Here is a 22,112-nt window from a genome sequence, read left to right on the forward strand (position 1 = left end):
TTGGCATCAGAGATGGAATTTGGAGCCCTGGTGATGCAGTGGTTAAGAGCTCGGCTGCTAACCAAAAGGTCGGCTGTTCGAATCCACCAGCCGCTCCTTGGAAACCCTATGGTGCAGTTCTGCTCTGTCCTGTAGGGTCGCTATGAGTTGGAATTGACTCAATGGCAACAGCTTCCCCTCCCCCACACCCCGCCGTGTGCCTTGAGAACTGCAGCTTATTACTGAGAGGGCCGCCCAGTGATTGCTGTCCAGTAGGGGTTCTCCTGTCCATTTGTGGAAGACAGTCTTTGGTTTTCTCTCTCAGTTTTACTCATATAATAAACCCAGTAAGAACCTAACTACCTGGGTAAACCACCTCACCTTAAATGATAATATCAGGTACACATTTTTAATTTACATTTTAGAGGCAAGGAATGGTGGGAAAAGATAAGATGCGTTTTCTGTCCTACTTTTATAATTTATCTACCAACAATAATGCTGAAACCAACCATCCATCATTTTAGATTGACTGTCCTTTATTGTTTTGCTAGAGTAACAGTTCTTTACATTTGTATAATGTTTTTAGTTTACAGAATACTTTCATACACATGATCTCATTAGTCTTTATAATAATTCTTGGCGATAGGGTGGCAGATCTTCTTGTAAATAAGCAAATTGAAGCTGAGGATAAATAACTCAGCCTAGTTCACAACCCGTGATGGTGGCATCGGTCTGTCCAGGGTTGTTGATTCAGCCCGCGGTGTCTGGGATAGTAATCTGCACTGGGCGAAGGAGACTTGGAGTGTTGGGGAGGGAGAGGTAACTGTGCTCTGAAGCTCCCTGTTTTCAGTACAGGCACCCCTACTTTCAGTTATTGCTGTTATCCTTAACCCTTCTGTCTTCCCTCTCTAGAGAATAAGCCTTTACTCTTCTCCTGCTCTGGGGGAGGAGCCATGGAGCTATCAGGGCCTCACTGCTTAAACCTTCAACCAATGATCTGTTTTCAAGTCCACCCTTACCCCTACTGTCCCAACTACCTGATGCTGCTAATTCCTGACTCTTGGGGTTTTTTGGACAAATCAGATACTTCTTGGCTTTTTTCACTGTTTGCTGAAGATTCAAATTTGTTGAATCTGCCAAGTTATACCACTCATCCATATGTTGTCCAGCTTCCAAAAAGTTACTCTTACCGTCTCTTTTTCTGTTCTTTTTGTTGTGAGTGTATACCTTTTAAACAAGCGCTCTAGGTGTCATTATAGTTTAGATTTCAGAAAGAGGGGAGGCTAATATATGTTCAGTCTCTGTTAGTTTTTTGGCGCTCCCGTAACAGAGCACCACAGGCTGGGCAGCTTCACACAACAGAAATGTGTTCTGTCCCCGTTCTGGAGTCTACAAGTCTGAAACCAAGGTGTCGTCAGGCACGTGCTCTCTAGGGAGAATCTGTTCCATGGCTTCTCTTCAGTTTCAGCTGTTGCTGACGTTCTTTGGTGATCCTTGGCTTGTGCAGTGACCCGTCGCTCCCATCTCTGCCTCCGTCTTCACATGGCGTTCTCCCTGTGAGCCCCCGCATTTAATCTCCTGGTGAGCTGTGTCGTTTCTCTTCTCACTGTTAGGACACCGGTCGTGTTGGATTTAGGTTCCCCCTACTCCGGGGTGACTTCATCTTAACTCATCATCTGCGTAAAGACCCTGTTTGCACATAAGGTCTCATGCTGACGTGAGCATTGGCACGAGACTGTTGAGCTCAGTACTCTCAGTTCTGGAGAGTCTTGACCCTGAAGTGAAAGATGCCTTTTGTATTTAATTTCCTTCCACACTGGAGCTGTTACTTTTTCTGGTGCCTGTCTGGATGCTACTTTAAAGTAGAAAACCTTACAAACCACATAGCCACATTTCATAACTCTCTTTATTTTATGCAGAATTTTAGGCTTCGTGACCTCTTTTTGACTTTTGGAGTCTTAGTTATGCTGTGCGCAAGTCTTAGTAGTCCGACTAGCTGAGAAAAGAACTGGGATTTAGTTCATTACTTTATAGCAGTGCCTCTTCAATGTCATTTTTTTCCATGCTCGATTTGTGGTATGAAGAGATATATTCTGGGATTTGTGTGTTTCGTTTTCATAGATAACGGTACAGAGGGAGGTTTTTCTTACTCAAAATGTTATGTTTATTACTTAACAGTTTTCCTTGTGTCTGTCAAACTCCTGACTTTGTCCCTCTGTGTTGCGCATCTTCAGGTTGCCCGAAGCTCAGCAGAGAGTCGGAGGCTGCTTTTTAAATCTCATGTCACAGATGAAAACCCTGTACCTCACGTATTGTGCCAATCACCCGTCTGCCGTCAACGTGCTCACGGAACACAGGTGTGTCTGCCCCGGCATTTCGGATAACAGGTGGCCAGCGTGGGCCACCTTTGCTTCCCCCAGGTGTGTCTGCCCCCGCATTTCTGATGACGGGTGGCCAGCGTGGGCCACCTTTGCTTCCCACAGGTGTGTCTGCCCCCGCATTTCTGATGACGGGTGGCCAGCGTGGGCCACCTTTGCTTCCCACAGGTGTGTCTGCCCCCGCATTTCTGATGACGGGTGGCCAGTGTGGGCCACCTTTGCTTCCCCCAGGTGTGTCTGCCCCCGCATTTCTGATGACAGGTGGCCAGCGTGGGCCACCTTTGCTTCCCCCAGGTGTTGTGTGTGGTGTGGTCTTCACATTCACTTGATTATTAAAAGATAGATTTTTAAAATTATCCCGCAAAAGCAGTACTGGAGAAGTACAGGCAAGGAGTCTTTGGAATGTTGATTAGTTTTCTGCTAAAAGAAAACTTCTTTCTGTTTTGAACTCTCCTCTTCCGCCTGGAGCTCTTTGGAAAGTGGGTTGAAGGAGCTGGTGAACATTTGGGAACACGGTGGCAAGCTAAACCAAGGCCCCCGGAATCATACTTCTCTCGGGTCTTAAAACTGTAAGTCCCGAGACTGAATAGATGTGGTATAGGAGAAAATGTACCACTTTAAGATTAGTGTTCAATTTTGTTGATAAAACATTTGAGACCATTAGCTTTGGTTTGTTTTACTTGAAACCTAAGGAAAACAAATGGCAGGTGATTTACTGCTCTTGAGAGAGGAGGCAGGTACGGAGAAACCGTGTGTTATATCTGTTTCCTGAGAATTTGAAGAAGAAACTGCTTAGCTGTCTCAGCTGTTGAGGAGTATCTCAGTCGTTCTGGCTTTGTGGTAGGTAACTTGGCAAGAATCGAGGCTCAGATCCTGCCTCTAAAAGAGACAGTCTTTTTTATTAATAAAAATTATAAATGCATTAGAAATGATTCTGTGATTTCTTTCAAAAACAAGTTCAAAGTTTTTACGAACCATAAATGGAAAAAATGCTTTAGTAGCATCAAGATAAAAGCCATTGTGCTTCTAATTTCAGTATTAACTTCAACCTACTCTCAACAAAATACTTCAACTTAAAAGTTAATTCTTGGTAAGCAAGCATTGCTTAACTGTGTGGAACTTCAGCTGGCTCATATATAGCATCAACACAAGTGTTGGGTTTTGTGAGCGGTAGTGTAGGGAAGTCCTTATGTGGGCGTCCTTTGGAATCAGTTAGACCTGAGTTTAAGTCCTTACTCTGCAACTTTCAGGCTGTCTGACCTTGGGCAAGTTACCTCACGTCTCTGGGCTTCACTTCCTTTTCTGAAAGTGCTTTTTTTTTTAGGGCTATTATAAACATTAAGCAAAATATGTATAAACTGATCAGAACACTGTAAATGTTCAGTAAATGTTAATTGTTTTGTTGTCTTATCTTCTATTTAAAAAAAAAAAAAATGACCCTGAACATTTACTGTTTCTTCAGTATGCTTAAATGCTAAACGGTCAAAAAAAATGTAACTTCTCATTTGTCTTAAAGCATCTTCAGTCTTGAAGTGAAGCAGCAATCTTTGACGGGGTGATGGGAAGAAGGGGGGTTAGAATACAGAGTGGTCATCGAAAAGGAAGCAACAGAAAACCCTTCTTCAACCCTTAGACCGTTTTGGTCTGCCTCTGGCCACTCTCCCTTCTGGAAGTGTGTCTACATTAGACATGTAGCTTTCCTAAGTTATGAAGCAGGTGTGCGGTTATGTGCTGTACCATCTACTCTGGGTGTTAGAAATGAATGAAATTTCTCCAAAATGCAAGTATTATACTTGTCCTGCTGAAAAGTCTCCAGGAAATACTAGTGGTGAGGGAGATACGCAGGAAGCAAATAGAATGGTAGAGGAAAGCTGTAAAACAGGTTTTCTTCTCCCCTCTTCTTTTTATTTTCATTATTATTATTTTAAAAATCCTCCAAGATGGGATTGGAAGTATAGAAGGTGGTTGGGGTGGACAGTTTTGGGAGAAGAATCTAAATAAATATTTTTCCCATGGAAAAAGTGAGGATTTTTCCTAAATAGGACGTTTAAAGCAATTTAACAGTTTATGTTTCTTAAAATGTTAACATGTTGAAGAGAAATGCTCCTCAAGTATGTGTTGGCTTTATCCTGCGCCATTACCTTAATGACTGCTTTGTGTCATCTTGGAAACATAGTAAGCACAGCATTTGCTCAAAATAACTGGAGTAAAGAATGCAGATCAGTTTCCAAATCTAGAAACTTTGTACCTCCTCCCTTTGGTGTATCCCAGAGTTTGGAAGTCAGTGGACCAAGGTCGTTGCACTCTGAAGAGCAGTCCTAGAGTAAGTCGCTTTAGAATTCAGCTCTGGAATTCTAAGCCATAAAACAGAAAGTCCCTCAGGGAGCCGGCAGGTGCCCAGATGTCAGATGGGACGCGATGCCTGTGTGCCCTGCTCAGACCTCCGAGCAGCGAGAGCTCCCATTCTGTCTACTTCAAACCAGATCCCATGTCAGAGGCGTAAGTTGGGGAATTGAGACTGGGATTTCACTTGGCTGATAGTTTCTTTTAATGTTCAGTGCTTTTTATACTTAGGTTCTTAACTTGAAACATCTTGCTTGCTTCTTCCCTGTGTGTGTTAAAGTCCTGAAGTTGCCATGTATAGGGGTAGATTAGTCTATTTTTGTGCTTGAGTATAATTTTTTAAGGGTTAATTTCAGTGTAATGTTTTGAAGTTTAAAAGTCTTATTTACCTTCTCACTGTCCTTTTTGTCAGTTTAAATTCTAAGTACGAATCATAACTAGTGCATATGTAGAATCACCAATTCTGTAGAATCATAACTGACATGTACCTTTGCATTATCCTGCAATAACAGACAGCGTCTGTTCATGGCTGATTTTTGAATGAATTACGGGTTTCATAATTTAGTCTGTAAAAAAGTGAATTTTGCTGTCCCCCCCCCCCAGCACTTTAATTGTTACTTTTTGCTTGACTAAATGATAGCTTTTTGTGTGTGTTCCTTTTGTTACTCTTTGCAGCCCACGGTGTCATTTCAGTTCATACAGAGGAGTTACCCTGTATAAAGGCTGCTGGCTTCAGTAGAAATTAAGTCAGCTGAAAGAGCCATTGTTTTTGTTAAAATAGCTGCAATCAGCCGTTTCAGTTTGGTCCTAAATAAAAAACTAAAGAAATGAACACAGTCACCTATAAAGATTTATAAAATGCTGCTTCCTTTCTTAATCGTATGCATGTTCTCCCGTTACCAGAATGTTGTGAGGACGTTAAAAGAAGTTCATTTTGCTTGCAAAACTTGAATTTTTAAATTTTAGGCTTTTTTTTTGGGGTGGCGAGTGGGGAGCTGATGGTTGAGGAGGGTGACCTACTCAGTTTGGGTAATTTGTAAATTACCTCTGCCGTAGGTATAGCTATGAAATTCCAAACCTAACCCTGAAGTACCAGTAATTACTTGAATAGGTTTTACTTTGGTTTTTTTCTTGGTAGAAAAGGCCCTGCATGGATTATATTTAAAGGAGTTGAAATATACTTTGAATATCATAAAGTTTGATTTTAATGAGACTGTGCCTGATAAATTGTTCGACACTTAGAGAAATACTGTTAAAATACGAACGTTTTGTGCCTAAACTCATCATTTCCTCTAGTCATGCCTTAGGGACCGATACAGTGAGTATTACTACTTAAAGAGAGGAGCATTTTCTGAATCAGGACTGTGAGCGTGTGGTGACCTTCCTGGTAGCGAATACAGCCAGAGTGGAGGGTGCTGTGAGTGTAAAAGACAAGCATTCTCGTTACGGTCACCGAACTCTTCCTGCGTCTGGTGTTCCCAAGAAGCTTGAGTGTTGGGCAAGCAGGAGGTGGAGAGGGAATGGGGTGGAAGAGGTATGGCAGCAGCTGGGTCTCTCCCTGGGGTTCAGGCTCATTTAACCTGTATTTGAGTGCCTACCCTTTGCTCAGTTGTTCTGTATGGATTTGCATATTTATCTTAGGATTTAATTTATGTAATACTGAGAGATAGAAGCGTCTGTTCCTTTTAGGGAAAACACCCAAGACTAGGAAAAACGGTTTGGGATAAGAGGCATGGCTGTGATTCAAATCCAGGTGTTCTGACCGAGAGACAGCGCCCTTTCTGGAACACCACTTGGATGACTTTAGCTGATGGGACTTCTTCTTTCATTCCGTCGGCTCACACAGCTCCGAATGTGTGGGTTGATGCATGTAGTGTGTGAGTGATGGATACACACCTGTGGTCCTAGCGTGGACCCTGAAGATTGTCTGCTCCACAGTGGAGAGATGAATAACCTCAGTGTTGACGTGACTTGACAGCAATCATAAAATTGGCAACAATGGTGTTTGAGTTCACATCCATGTCTTTGGGCTTGATTTCCAGAGCTGACTTTTCCATAATCTTTCTAAACATTATGGTTGTTGAATTTGAGCTCTCAGGGCAAATATAGTTTGCATGAAAATATAGGCCTCATGAGTGTATAGGTGATAGTACAAGCTGGGTGAGGTATAGTGAAGACGGTGGCAAAAGCATAATGGTAAAATACTGAACACTTGTTTTTAAAATTCTTTACTTTCTGTATATGGGAATATGTTTCTACTTTCAAATTGTGAGGATTAAATAAAATGAAGCTGTAAAAATGCTTTCAAAATGCTAAATATTCTTGCTTTTATTGTGTTGATTGCCTACTCATGAAGATCAGGAACCATCACTTGTTCATCAGACATAATAATGCTTAGACTGCAGTAGATGTTCAGCTGCACCGTTGTCGAACCAATACGCATCTAGAGGGTTGATGCTCTGATTCAGTGTATCATACTTTTAAAGCATCTTGTACTTAAGCCAAACTCATTACTGTTCTTACTGTTTTGAGGTTTCCCAGATTCAAGATCCATTCTCAGAAATTCTAAGAATGCATGCTTACATTTGGACACAATGTAATTGACATACTGAATGTATGTCAGTTGACTATGTAATTAATTTATATGAAATTGACTTACTGAAGTGAGCTTTTCTTTAATGAATTTCATAGGGAAAAAAATGTATTCTATATTATATGCAATTGCTGTGTGAATGAGAGCAATAACATGACCCCCACCCCCACCTGTTTGGTGTTTTTGAAATAACCAACATGTGTTTTTGGTTATAAAAGCTATAGCCTTCAGAATATTAAATGCTGTATGATGCTCTTCTATTTCATGAATCCTGCTTATTGCTAATGGAAACAAGAACAGCTAACTCTAACAATAGGCCTTCTTTTTTCTCCTGTCTTGGTACTTGATTAGGGAGGAGCTGGGAGAGTTCATGGAGCTGAAAGGTGCCAGCAGCCCTGGAATCCTCGTGTTGACCACGGGCCTCAGCAAACCGTTTATGCGCCTGGACAAATACCCCACCTTACTCAAGGAGCTGGAGAGACACATGGAGGTGCTGCTCTCTGCGTTTCTGCCACTTAGAGCCCGTCAGCCATGAACTGGTGGCATTGTTGTTGGCTTTACTGTACAAGAAGTATTCATAATGCTTTGTTTTTGACTCCAGAACCTAAAAGCAAATTTACCAAGAGTTTTTAATTTAATGGATTTTCACCATGAGTTTGTTAAATATTAGTTTTTTTCTCCTTATCCAGCTCTGTAAAAAAAAAAATCATTTGCCCCTTCATCTCCTCTCTTACCCACTGCTGCTGATAGAAAAATCTCCAAAAGCTGTAAAATCTTAAACTAATTTTTAAATGCCATTGTGGTATCATATCAGGAACATTTAGCTATAAATAATAAGTAGTTAAGTTATAAAGTAACAATAATAAAAGAACTGTTAAATGATAAAACAAAACAAACCCATTGCCACTGAGTCAATTACAACCCTATAGGACAGAGTAGAACTGCCCCATAGGGTTTCCAACACTGTAAGTCTTTACGGAAGTCGACTGTCACATCTTTCTCCCACAGAGTGGGCTGGTGGGTCAGAACTGCTAACCTTTTGGTTAGCAGCCTAGTGCTTAACCTCTGCACCACCAATGCTCCTTTAAGTTATAAAGTAACAATAGTAAAAGAACCATTAAATTATAATATTATACATTTACTGTACTTTTACACAAGTACCTTCCACGTTTTCCAACCATGTGGCTATGCGAATTTTTTTTACATGTTGCTGTGGGGAAAAAAAAAAATTAGCATAGCGCTCTTACAAAAATACCATGCAGGGCAAGGGTGCAGTTGGGAAACAAACATAAAAGGTGTGTGCTATTTGCGTAAAATACGATATCTTTTTTCTGAGTAGCACGTTGTGGGCCTGGCCAACATTTGGGCCCAAGTCCTTCTCTTGGCTGCGGGCCCGCAGACTTTTTCTGTGAAGAGGCACGTATTAGCTGCCATGGGAGAGTACCGAATCGGGTAGCTGGTAAGAACAGACATTTACTGTCTCACGCACACTTCTGGAGGCTAGGAGTGTGAATTCAGGGTATTGTCAGGGCCATGTCTCTGTTTGCTCTGGGGGCAGACCTCGCTTGTCCCTTCCGCCTTCTGGTAGCTTAGACCTTGCTTTGTCCCTTCTGCCTTTTGGTAGCTTAGACTTCACTTTGTCCCTTCCGCCTTCTGGTAGTTTAGACCTCGCTTGTCCCTTCCGCCTTCCAGTAGCCCGGGAGTTTTGTGAGATCCTTGGCGTGTAGATACATCTTCACGTGGCTGTCTTCCTTGTGTGTCTTACCTTCTTTATAAAGACAGCATTCAGGTTGGGTCAGGACCCACCCTACTCCAGTGACCTTGTGTTAACTGATAATATCTTCACAGACCCTGTTTCAACAAGGTCATGTTCCCAGGTACTGGAGGTTAGGACTTGAGCGTATCCGTTTGGAGAACACCATTCAGTCCATAACAGGACAGTTAGTAAATACTGTGGACCTTGTAGTCCCTGTTGCAACTACTCAGCTCAGCAGTTGGGGCGCAAAAGCAGCCATACCAAAACCTGTTGGCGTGGAGTTGACTCGGACTCACGGTGACCCTGTAGGACAGAGTGTGGTGGTGTGCCAATAAAAGTTTATTTACAGAGACAGGCATGGTTTGCTCACCCCTGCTCTTGAGTTTTTCTGTTATAAATTATTTTCTTCCTTGAGGTCATTGTGTTCATAAGACCTGAGGTCATTAGCTCTATGATGATTCCCTTAAAGAACAAGAAACATTTATTTCCAACGCTGAGAAAAAGGGGCATGCTAAAGGCTGAGGAGTATCGGAAAAGTTTCAAGGTAGTGTATAGAGAATGCCTTTTTAAAAAAAACTTTTCATTTTGAAAACTAATAGTGCGTTTGTTTTCTTCAAAGGATTACCACCCAGATCGACAAGATATTCAGAAATCCATGACAGCCTTCAAAAACCTCTCAGTAAGTGATTCACCTTTTTTTCTTCCTGAGACGTTATTATAGCAAATAAATGGAGAAAAATTGTTTATCGACTGAAAATGTTAGATGATGAAAAAATTACTTGTGGAATGTAATTCCGGGTTTACTCAGATGAAGTCATAGTAAACATATAGTAGGTATTACATGGCCAGTGAATTTTCATGCTTGATGAGGGGTACCAGAAAAATGAAAAGATTATTTCTTTAATTAAAAATGTGACACAAAATAATTCACGTTATAGCTATGTAAATGTGGTTCTAAACATTTTTTAAATCTCCGTCTACAGCATCTTTAGTGACGCAGCATGAAGCACAGTACCGATGGCTCCAGTTGATCTGTTGTCTCACCAGATGTGTTTGAGAAATATAGGTCTTATTTATAGCACAGATTGTACTTCCTCTTCTTTTTTCCTCTTCTCAGTCTTTGTTGGCAAGCACTAATTAAAACAGAAAGAAAATATTTTTCTTGTCCAGTGTACATTTCATCTTCCTAAAAGTAGCAAGATCTGCTATAGTTTTCTAAAATAGTTTTTAGTGTTCTGGAACAGTTGTTTGTTTTGTTTCTCTTGACTTAAATCTAATCTTGTAAATTAAGCAAGCATTTTGATAAATTACCTATCTTAAGAAGAAATAAGATTCAGAGCAGTATGACCACAGCTTAAGACGTTGGATGTTTCTGTCCCTTCTAACAGTGTCCTCCTGTGTTTCTCAGGCCCAGTGTCAGGAAGTACGGAAGAGGAAAGAGCTGGAGCTGCAGATCCTGACAGAAGCCATCCGAAGCTGGGAGGGGGATGACATAAAGACCCTGGGCAGTGTTGTCTACATGTCGCAGGTCATGATTCAGTGTGCCGGGAGTGAGGTAACGCAGCTGCGGCGTGTACTGGAGACGGCTTCTGACGCCTCTCTGGGATGGCTACATGTAAACAGAGTGAGAGAAACACTGAAGGAGCACCAGGGCCATTTGCTGAATTTTGTTGTTGTTCCAGTCTCTAAATTGTTTTCCCCAAAACTATTAAAATGCCTTGAGTAAAAGTTAAGTTAAAAGCTGAACATAGTTTATATTAAATATGATTTGTTTTCTAAATGCTTTTTAAGATTTCTCAGTACGGCCTTCATTGTAAATGCTTTAGACTGTCTGTTTTTATGATTTGTAATACAAGATTTAAAAAGAATGTCAAGTAATGACAAGTAATATTTAATAGGAATCCTATCTTATGTTCGGAGCCCTGGTGGTGCAGTGGTTAAGAGCTCAGCTGGTAACCCAAAGGTCAGCAATTCATATCCACCAGCCGCTCCTTGGAAACCCTGTGGGGCTGTTCTGCTGGGTCCTGTAGGGTCACTATGGGTCAGAATTGTCTGGACGGCAGTGGGTGTAGTTTTTTGGTTGTATCTTATTTTATAGCTTATTGTCTACCTTTTACCATTGACAAATATGAAAGAGGCCCAGGTATATTAAAGAGGCTTAGAGCTGATTGTTGAATTCTTGCTCTGTTTAAGTTACGAACCAAAGTCTGTATTGAAAGAACTAATCCATGTAAAGTGCTCATCCCAGGGCTTGGCACCTAGTAAGCTCTTGGTAGTGGTAGGTACTCCTCTTCCAAAATGTGTCTGTATTTCTTGGGAAGTAATCTCCCATCAGACATAACTGTGTTTAGTACCCACTTTAGGAAAGACAGTAACATCATTACCTCTTAATGAAATTTCCTCAGAAATTAGCTGAGTTCAGAAATGGAGTTGCAGTTCCCTTGATTTCTGGTAGAAATGGCCTGTTTCTTCATTATAACCAAGCTCGTCAGTAGTCAGTAGAGAAGTAGAGACTCAATCTGCTCATTCAGTAACATCTCCAAGAAACTTAATCACTGTGACACGTGGAAAGATCACGTGAATGTAAAAACCCTATTTGGGGAACAGCCACACTTCTGAAATGGTATTTTAATTATGGTATTTAGACAAAATATCATTTATTTAAGTGTACAAATGGAGAGTCACAGTGTTCAGACAAGACTTGTAGATGGGAGACCTGTTGGATAAGGAGTTCTGTTTGTGCAAATGTCTGCAACAGAACAGGTCTTAGAGATGTGGTCATCAGCCAAGGGCTCTGAACAAGGCTGTCGTACTAGAGAATTTATGTTTTCACCTGTCTGTATTATTCTCCTTCTCTGTTAATGTATACTAAATGGTATTCACAGTTTTCTTTGTGGATTCAGTGGCAGTGAGAGATGAGACCAGATCCTTGTGACATCCCCACACCGTGAAAACTGAGCAGGCTTTCTTTCATGATTCACGAGTACCTCTTTCGAATTTGGAAAAAAAAAAAATTAATGGGATTAAAATATGCTGATAACCCATTTTTAAGCTTGAAACTCTTCGGATAATAAGAAAACTGAAACTTATACTCACAGTGTGTATTCCTTGCCACCTAAAATTTTTAAAATGATGTCACCCCTCTACTAAGGTACCAAGGTCTTGTAGTTTAGGAACCATAAAATAATGACATTCTAGTCTACTACAAGGAGCCCTGGTGGTGCAGTGGTTAAGCACTCGGCTGCAGCCGAAAGGGTGGTGGTTCAAATCTACCAGCGGCTCTTCGGGAGAAAGATGTAACAGTCTGCTTCCGTAAAGATTATAGCCTTGGAAACCCTATGGGCCAGTTCTCTCCGGTCCTATAGGGTTGCTATGAGTCGGAATGAACTCAGTGGTAATTGGTTTTGTGTTCTTTTGGGTTGGTCTACTACATTGATTTAAAAAAAAAAAAAACCTTTCCATGCTATTTCTTATGTGCTTTTTAACTTTATTTAAAATACTCTACGTAACCATTTCCTCAAAGTGTGCTCTTTGTAATGCTAGATTTACAAAACACTAATAGATGCTGGAGCCCTCCTGGCACAGTGGTTAAGCAAACGGCTGCTGAGGAAAAGGTCGGCAGTTCTAATCCACCAGCTGCTCTTTGGAAACACTATGGGGCAGTTCTACTCTGTCCTGTAGGGTCGCTATGAGTTGGAATCCACTCGATGGTGGTGGATTAATGGGTTAATAGATGGCTATTCAAAAAATAATTCAAAGTTGTTATAATCATGACTGATAAGATTGTAATCAATTCAAGAGATTTCTTCATGACAGAACTCTAACCCCTTCCTCTGTTCACAGTGTGTATAGTGGGGGGTGTTACCTCATTTCCAACAACTTCTTTAATGTATAGAATTTTTTTAAAGCACGTTGCATAGGTCTAGTGTTCTGAGGGGTATACTTGGAGAAACTGCTTTCTAGTACTTTCCTCCCTGTTTCCGTGTCTCATTTTAGGTTCTTGGAGTTTTTGTCTTTTAGCTGTAGTCTCTTTGGCTTTTGTTGTATAATTAAAGTAGAATGTTTTAAGTTTTAAGTACTGCTGTTAAGTCTTTCATAGAATTAAGTAAAGTTTATGGGATGGACGAGAATAGTATTGAATTGACACACCATGGAGTCTTAGGGAAGTGCCAGGAATTAATAAACCAAAATTGATTTTAATGTTTTATTCTACCATTAGCTTTAGGGATCTACTTGGTCCTTCCCCTCCCGAAAATTTTACAAGTTCCTTTTCTCCCAACCATGAAAAGAAAATTTTGATTTACCAGAAACAGTTAATGGCAGAGCTGAACTTTAACCAGATATTTCCAAAAGATGTTACACAGGCTACTTGTGAGTCCAGGATATTTTAATAATTTAGTTTACTTTCTTACATTTTCCTTGTGAAGAATTTAGTAGCCCATCTTTTCACCTATATGTTAAAGAACTCTCTTCATCATATTTTAATACTTAATGTAGAATTTATTACAGTGTTGTTTCTATTTAATTTAGCTAATAAAATTTGGCAGAGGGAAACCCGAACAGCAAATGACAGTGTTGCATAGGGCATAGGGTGAAGGAACTATTTGTGCTCACATCTGTAAGTATAAATTTTTAAAAAATTATTTGGATTTGTTTGTTTTTTACATTAGGAAAAGAATGAAAGGTATCTTCTACTCTTCCCAAATATCTTGCTAATGTTGTCCGCCAGTCCTAGGATGAGTGGTTTCATCTACCAGGTAAAGCACGTTTTAAAATGGTATTTAGTTTATCATGAGTGATCATTTAACCTAATTTTAAAAAAAAAATCATTTCACTGCTTTTCTTTGGGAAAATATGAGAGGTGATTTAAGAAGAATGCAAGGGGGAGTCTTTTCTGGTTTTGGACACTAATTTATAATGGTGGTATTAAGTAGCTTATTTTTTCCTATATGTCTAGTAAATGCTCTTTGCAAGTTTTCATGGCCTTTTTTTTTATGGAGTTATAGAAGATGCTAATACCATTTCCATCCATTTATTAAGGACTAATCAATCACCAGACGGTACTTCAGCATAAGTCAGCTACTTTGTTTTCTTTGATTTGTGTTTCTTTGGAACATGCTTTGTATCATCCTCTATGAGAACAAGTGAACACGGAGTCAAAGGTGGACGGCTTCATTGTACCTCCACAAAAACCATTGTCTGCTGCTCAGAGAGGAGTTGTCGTTACAGTTATTCCAAATTTGTAATGCAGATACATACGGACATATTCTGAAAAATAATGACTCTTCATTTCTAAGGCTGCTGCTACTGAGGCCAGGTTGTCTGTGGCTGCCGGTAGCCAGCCCTTTGTTAAACGACCCGATAAACCGAAGTCTGAGCCCGTGCCTTCCCTCCTCTGGGCTTTAAACCTGCCATAGGAGCATCCCAGTGGGCTGGCTAAAGACAGGGCCCCACTCTCTAACCTAAAGGAGAATTGCCATCTGGGGTAGGTTCACATTCACCCAGGCTACATACACGGCTAGTGGGCATACAGTATTTGCCCTTGATGTTGGTGTTGACATGCTGCTGAATGCCTCCTTCCACCAATAGGACGCTACCTTCCCATTCTCTCTGCACGGTGTTCTTGGACGTTTCTCCTTTCTAAGTGCTGTTGACCAACGGTCTGTTTATCATCGATACTCATTTCTGTTTTACAGTATATGCTTTACCATCCCTCAGAGCACTGGCTTTAAGGGATGTTAAAAAAGGTTAACTACAACAACAGCAGTGTTTTATGCCCTAATGATTTTAAGATATGCTAAGCTAAACGCAGTTACACAGTTTTATTTTCTATAGGACTTCTCAAAGCTGCTAATATATGGCATTGATACAGAAGTATCAAGCAGAAGTACCTCACATGTCTAATGTTACACCTGCTATACTTTAGGATAGGGTTTTTCAGTCTTGGCACCATTGAGATTTTGGGTTGGATGATTTTTTGTTGGGGCGGGGGGTGGGGGGCTGTCCTGGGCATTGTAGCACTTACAGCAGCAGCCCTGCCCCTGCCCACTAGATGTCAGGAGCAGCCCTGCCAGGCGTTTGCCAGATGTCCTCTGTTGGGGGCAAATTGTCTGCTTTAGCCCACTGAGAACCTCTGCTCTAGAGGTGCTGACGCTCCTTTCCTGAGCTGACTCGTTGTTCCACAGCAGCGTGCTCCCCAAACCTGCAGACTTCTCCGAAGACGTGGCTGCTCACTGTGTATTGTGGTTTAGATGAACTGGGCTGCGTTGTCTTGTTTCTCGCTGCTGCTTTGTTGTTGATTATCAGTTTGCATCCTTTTTCTGGTAAATCTCTCCATGACATTTCCAGTTCCAGTTACGGGTTTCTTCCTTTTTCAGAGAGGACCTGGTTGCCTCCCACTTTTTGCGTTGGGTGCAACGTTTAGCCTAACTATGTATTTTGTATTTAAACTACAAAGTATAACCATTATACATTTCCTTTTCTTACCCTTATTTCCCACCCTTACTTTTGCCTTCAGACTTGGAGCATCCTCTTTATTTGTTTATGAAGCAAATAATGTGCTTCCTTTCTATAAAGCAAGTCATTTAAAACAGCTGTTCTAGGCACTGGCTTTGTGTGTTTTTAAAATTATAATGTGTAATATTTTTGTGTCCTGGGGTTTATGCTTAGAGTAACTTATCAGATGATGTTTATTTTTATTCTGGTTTGCTACTTTTCTGTATCTTTTTGTTTATTCAGTTTCTTACAGCTTTATGATTTCTTGTTTGAGATGGAGATCTTTGTATTATACATGCATTTGGTTGAAAGAAAAGAGCTTTTTGGTTTATAAACACAGCTCCTGTCATTTTAAATATTTATTTTAATAATGATACATTCTTTACTAGAAAAGCACTAATTGTTTTTCTTTTGTGGGGGGGTTCTTTTTTTAGGGAAAGCTACCAACAACAGGAATGACAATCACAAAGCTTGAGGACAGTGAAAATCATAAAAATTCATTTGAAATATCAGGTGATAGGCGCAAACTTTTGTGAATGCTGTCTGTTGGTGAGAGCTAGATTACTGTATGTTTGCAGATTCTTGCTTAAGTAATTCCGAGGGCTGGTGTTCAAGCACTGTCGAAGTGTGTTCTGGGTGCGTGTGCCTGCGTGTGCCTGCGTGTGCGTGCTGCTTGCCTGTTTTTCTGTCTCAGCCTGTTCATTGTCTCCTGTAGGAAGCATGATTGAGCGGATATTAGTGTCATGCAACAACCAGCAGGATTTGCACGAATGGGTGGACCATCTGCAGAAGCAGACCAAAGTCACGTCTGTCGGAAATCCCACGATAAAGCCTCATTCTGTGCCATCCCATACTGTAAGGACTGCGCTGCGCCTTCCCAACGGCATACAGTATCACCCCTTTGCTGGAGCTGTCAGGAAGTGATTGTGTACTTGGCAGCATAAGTAATTTCTAGCTCAGTAATGAAGAATATTTCCTTCATATTTCTTGGCAAATGGTTGATTCGTATCCATCTAATAGTGAGTAGTTCTGCGATGATGGTTGTTGTGAAGCAGCCCTAAAATCGTGTGCTCATACGGGGTTTGGTGAAAGTTGAGTAGCAGGCTGCCTCTCAGAGACTAACTTGGGAGAGTTTTCAGCTAAACCACCAAAAGCCACCAGTCCATAGATTATTTCTGAGAATTTCAACTTTATTTATTTTGTTTCATAAAAGATAACAAAATAAATAAGATGATTTAAAAAAAAAAAAAAGGGGGTGGGGACCAGATTCTTGTTGAAGGCCTTAAAATGTAATTCTCGACTCAGCGTTTTGATTTTAAGAAAGTCGTGTCTTTACCTAGAAGAGCTCAGCAGCTCTTTGATTTTTTATGTACTTATTGCCAAGTAGATCAGTCCCACAGTTTCAGTGTTTACAACTCTGTACTGGTGTTTTATGCTTAAGATATTAGTGCTGAATTATTTTAACACTCATTGTCTTTATTAAACAACATTTTAAAACTGGAGAAACCTTTTTAAAAACGAATGATGATCACACAAGCATTTTCAGTTAGTAGATTTTTCTCATATCCCTGTAAGAGTCTTATGATCTTTATTAGGACATTTTCTACCACGTGAGTTCATTTTCCCATTCATTGTCCTTCAGATTAAAAGTTTTAGCTCGAGAAACATCAGGATAGAGTAATAAATGGGTCAGCGTTTCATTGTGTCACTCCCTATTTGAACTGTTCAGAGATGAAAACTACGCGTTTGCTTCAGCTCACGTTTCCTTGTCAGTGGGTGTGTCATTTGTAACCTCACCATCCTTTTAAAGATTTTAACTTTCATGGGACTGTGTTTATTGCAAGGACATGTATGTACATGTCTGCATGTTCATAAAGAAAAGTGGAAGTTCCTTTTCATTCATATTCTCAAAAACAGACTGAAACTAGTTTTCCTAAAATTCTGTACCACGTCCGAGTTGGCTGTGTACTTGGACCTTGGCATCTCAGCGTTTCTTGTCACGTCACTGAGCGACAAGGGAGGTGTTTCCTCAGGACGCGGCCTGAAGTCCCCACTGGGTTGACGGCACTGTTCCTCACACAATGGGCGTCTGCAAAGTGCTGCCTTCCCCGAGGGAGCGCCTCTCTGGGGGATTCTGTATTCTGCCCGTGATCTGACTGTGCCCCACTTGAATAATATTCCAATTTTGAAATAAAACATAGCCTTTTTGATTTTTTCAAGTAAGGAAAAACGAAATCAAACATTGCTTACCATGACCTCAGTGCTAGAAGGAATGTTTTGCATAATTTTTTTCTTTGAATTATTTAATTTGAAAAAAATTATTTTAACATAGTTATCTAGCACGCTCTGAGTCTCACACTCCAGCCACCGCCCTTCCACCAAGGACTAGCGTGTGATTTTTGTGGCTTGCATAGAAAGTTGAATGCTCATGTTCTCGACTCTGGTGGTACGGGCCCCACTGATCCAGTGTGTCAGCTGCCGCTCAGTTCTCCAGAATGGCAGCCTCACTTCAGGTGGCCTCTTCACAGAACCATTCAGCTCTTCTCCTTTTCAGGATGCCTCCCTGATTTGAGGTCATTGGCTAGTTTTGAGGGTTACTTACTTTATTTAACATTTTCTCCTTTAACTGTCTGTGTGATGGGATATTTTTGGGTTTTCCAGGAATGTAAATGCCAGTAACCAATATATTTCTCTGAGAAATTAGATTTTGAATAACTTTGTTTTATTTAAAGCTTTTTTTTTTTTTTTTTTCCAAGAAAATAAGTTGTTTTATTGCAGAGGTTGGCAGTTTTTTTAGTACAGGCCCAGGTGGTAAATACTCCCAGCTTTCTGGGCTGTAAGGTATCCGTTGCAGCTAGGGGACAGCTGCCGTTGTAACATGAGTGCAGCATAGACAGCAGTAAAGGAGTGGGGATGGCTGTGTGACAATCGGACTTCCTTTTTTTTTTAACAAAAACAGTGGGCAGGCTCTAGTTTTGCCGACCCCTGTGTCACCAGCCAGTAGATATATGTGACTTGAGAGAAAGACTACCTTGCCCTCCCCTCTAACTGTATGCCTGGCACAAAGAATGTCTGTTCTCTCGTATAATACCGATTTTTATACCAAGTGAGAAATTTTGTTTTCACATGTTACTCCCATGGCCAGGAAGTGGCTTGTAGAGTGTTGGGGGTTTTGGGTACTCAGTTCAGTGGTGCTCATTACTGACGGATGCGTGGTCTTCGGCAGAATAGCGAGGAGCTCTGTTCTAGCCCAGGCGTGCCACAGCCGACCATGTGTGACCGAGAGACTGGCTGTTGAGAGACATTGAAAAGAAATGATAACAGTTGGGGGATTGGGTCTTTGGAAGTGTTTTTTAAAAACAAACAAACTTAGCTTTATTTGATCAAGGTTTATTTTCCTGTGAATGCCTTAGGTCTTATATTTTGTTTATTCTCTTTTCTCAAAACCTGTGCACTTGGCAGCTTCCTTCCCATCCCATCACCCCATCCAGCAAACATGCAGACAGCAAGCCAGTGCCACTGACGCCTGCATACCACACCCTCCCTCACCTCTCCCACCACGGGACTCCACACACCACCATTAACTGGGGACCTCTGGAGCCGCCTAAAACCCCCAAACCGTGGAGCCTGAGCTGCCTGCGCCCTGCACCTCCTCTCCGGCCTTCAGCTGCTCTGTGTTACAAAGAGGTGAGGTCCTCTGACCCTTCTAGAAGCCACTGTAGAGAGGGTGACAGAACAAGAGTAAACGGAACCTGGAATCTGGGTGTGTTAAATAGATTATCCTGTACTTCACCCCCACCTTTTTTTATTTCAATGAATTTAGAAATATTGGCAGTCCAGTATTTCTATCTGTGACATAAAAAATACAGATTAGCTTCTTCAGAAGTGTGAAGAAGGGTCTGCCCTCACTTATTTGTCTTTGCCTTAAACGCTGTGTCAGGGGCCTGGGACCCCACAGGAGACCCACAAGGGAAGAGGGTGTGCAGCATGGGATCCTTCCTGTGCATTTTCACAAAGGGGCCTTTATTATGCAGCAGAAGCTGCGTTCCTGTGACAAGTGTGGCTTCTGTGGCTCTTCCTTAACTCCTGCTGATGCCAGGGGCCAGGAGCTAGGAAGTTTTACACGGGCCTCCTCTTTGCCTTTTACTGAGCCTCGAGTTATTTTGAACTTCCGGTTGGAGAGAGGTGTCACTTTATTTCTGCGTGCTATTCTGTTGCCCCTTATGACCCTTTCTTTAGGATCCTGTCTAGGGAACCCTGAATCTGTCACCAGAAGCTGTCTGAGATGGAGAGAATAATATACAGAAATAAAAAATAATAATTAAGGCAACTCCCTCCTTTGATGTGTGAGAAATTATAATTTTTACCCCCCTTCATTCTAATTCAGTGTTTTTAGATACACCACGTGCATAAAAATAAAATTCTTGCTCATAAATATGTCCGAGCAGTTCCGTACACTTTTCCCTAAACCTGCTTTGATGGGGAAAGGAAGTGTGTGGAGAAATGTGCTCTGAGACACACTCAGGCTTTTATTGAATAGAGACTGGGAGCATGTTGAAGCGCGGATACCTGGTATCAAGTCCAGCTGACAGCCGCATTTGCAAAGGAGCCCACAGCAGACGCTCCGTACTTGCCAGCAGCCCTAAGCATTTTAAGACGTATAAAAGTGCCGCAAAGAAGTTATCATCCATCTTTTGCATTTTTTTGGTTTTTAATGAATTTTGTTTTTTGTGGCATGTCTCTTGCTGACAGTCATATACCCATGTCAAGAGTTTCTTATCAATGGCAGTTACTTAAAGAATGCTGATTTTTTTTATTACATGGTTTAGTGGTTACACGCCAAAGGAAAAGTGAGATAATGCAGACAAGAATTTGTGGTGATTTAATTATCTGGACAGAAAATTGGGTAAAACTGTTAGGCTTATATCAAGGGAATGAGGTTGTAATGAATTTAAAAGCAAAGCTCAGCAGTAGCAACAAAAAATAGCAAAGAAGTAGAAAGGTATTGAGGTGAACATAAGTTTGAGTTTGTAGAAACCCGGCTGCAGTTGCTTTGCTGGACATCACGTTGGAGAAGTGTTTGATATGCTGTAGTTGCCCAGCATTACCAAGTTCTTCAAGACATTTAGCAAGAAGTAATCTTATACAGCATGGTGGAAGAAAATGGAAATTCATGGAGAGCTAGCCTGCAGCCAGCTTTACCTAGTTTCAGGTAGTCAGGTAGATTTATGTATTGACTTTGAGGCCCTCTGCATATGACATACCCTTCTAATCAGTTAGAAGGACAGGGATTCATCTTGGTGTACTTATCAAGAGTATCTCTGTTAGTTTTGAATCAGGGCAGCTCATTTATTTTTAGGCTTTCCAGCTGTAGGACACATAGTAAATATATTTCTTCGTGAGCTGATTTCTGCTGTGTTTCTAACAGCTTTTTAAAAAAAGTTTTTTTTTTAAATTTTTTATTTTTATTATTACAGAAAAAGGTTTAGTAACTAAAAATCAGGCTTCATTCACACCCTGCTTTCAGACTCACCTTCCGAATCTTAATTTCTCATTTTACGATTAATAAGTGGTTTATATAATTTAAAGGATGCAGAAGTTAGCCTTTTTGGATGTGGATATTTCATACATGCTTGAAAAGGGAAACTGGTCCCACACCCTTTGGACTTGGTTTTGCTCATTTAGTTTTCCACCGTTTGAGTCCTCACTCTCTTAGAAATCTTGTGTTGGAAAGGAGGGGGTAGACCATGACCTTCTTAAACATTACATTTCCGTGAACCTGCCGTATAGAGAACAGCCAGCGCCAACCTTCTATCCCAGCGTTCCTCTGCTCTCAAAGCCAGCTAGCTGATCTCCTAGTTTCCTTTCTTCTCACTAGAGGCTTCAAGTATTCCCTTAAAGGAATCAGTTTTTACTTACCTCTCCTTGAGAAATAGCCCTGGTTTCCTCATCTGTTTCTAATCAGATGTGACAGATGGGTCCCCTCCTCCAGAAGTCACAGCCCCACCCTCCACCCCCCCTGGGAGTGTGTATGCACCTCTGTCCACATGCTTCTCCATCTGTCCGTTTTTTTATCCTCTCCAAACGCTGCCAGCCTGCCTGCAAGCCTGAAGCAGCTTTGCTGTGAGTTGTTACTATACTAACGGGATCCAAGTAACACAAGGAAACCTGTTTCTGTCAGAGTCAAGAGGAAATATTAACCAATGACGAAAACTGAAAATGGCTTATTAATTTTAAATTAATGTTCAGCAGTTGGCAAAGAAAATTCCAGTTATAATGAGAAAAATAGGAAGCTCATAACACTGGCCGTAGTGATTTAGTATTTCACACCTGAAGAGCAACCCTCACCAATACACAAATAAAAATTACTGCTTTGGAGTATTGCTGCCATTTGCTTTCCCCTTGTAATTTCCGCAGGATCTCAGCAAGAGCCCCAAGACGATGAAAAAACTGCTGCCCAAACGCAAACCTGAACGGAAAGCTTCTGATGAAGAGTTTGCTGTGAGGAAAAGTGAGTAAGTGTGGGCGCAAGAGTGGGCTTCCTGTGAGGAAAAGTGAGTAAGTGTGG

The 22,112-nt window shown here is 41.1% G+C and overlaps 1 protein-coding gene across 6 annotated transcripts in view; it reads left to right on the forward strand.

The window, feature by feature from the left end:
- Positions 1–22,112, forward strand: part of ARHGEF7 (Rho guanine nucleotide exchange factor 7) — a 161,443-nt gene that overhangs the window by 112,345 nt on the left and 26,986 nt on the right. For all 6 annotated transcript variants that reach the window (XM_023737406.1, XM_023737405.1, XM_023737402.1 and 3 more), the window contains 9 exons: positions 2,214–2,336; positions 7,645–7,783; positions 9,669–9,728; positions 10,458–10,604; positions 13,720–13,806; positions 15,979–16,057; positions 16,260–16,399; positions 19,007–19,231; positions 21,962–22,055. In XM_023737406.1, coding sequence (XP_023593174.1) covers positions 2,214–2,336; positions 7,645–7,783; positions 9,669–9,728; positions 10,458–10,604; positions 13,720–13,806; positions 15,979–16,057; positions 16,260–16,399; positions 19,007–19,231; positions 21,962–22,055 — 1,094 coding nt within the window. The remainder of the gene's footprint in view (positions 1–2,213; positions 2,337–7,644; positions 7,784–9,668; positions 9,729–10,457; positions 10,605–13,719; positions 13,807–15,978; positions 16,058–16,259; positions 16,400–19,006; positions 19,232–21,961; positions 22,056–22,112) is intronic.

This window comes from Trichechus manatus, unplaced genomic scaffold (genome assembly GCF_000243295.1).
Source record: "Trichechus manatus latirostris isolate Lorelei unplaced genomic scaffold, TriManLat1.0 scaffold00102, whole genome shotgun sequence".
NCBI lineage: Eukaryota > Metazoa > Chordata > Mammalia > Sirenia > Trichechidae > Trichechus > Trichechus manatus.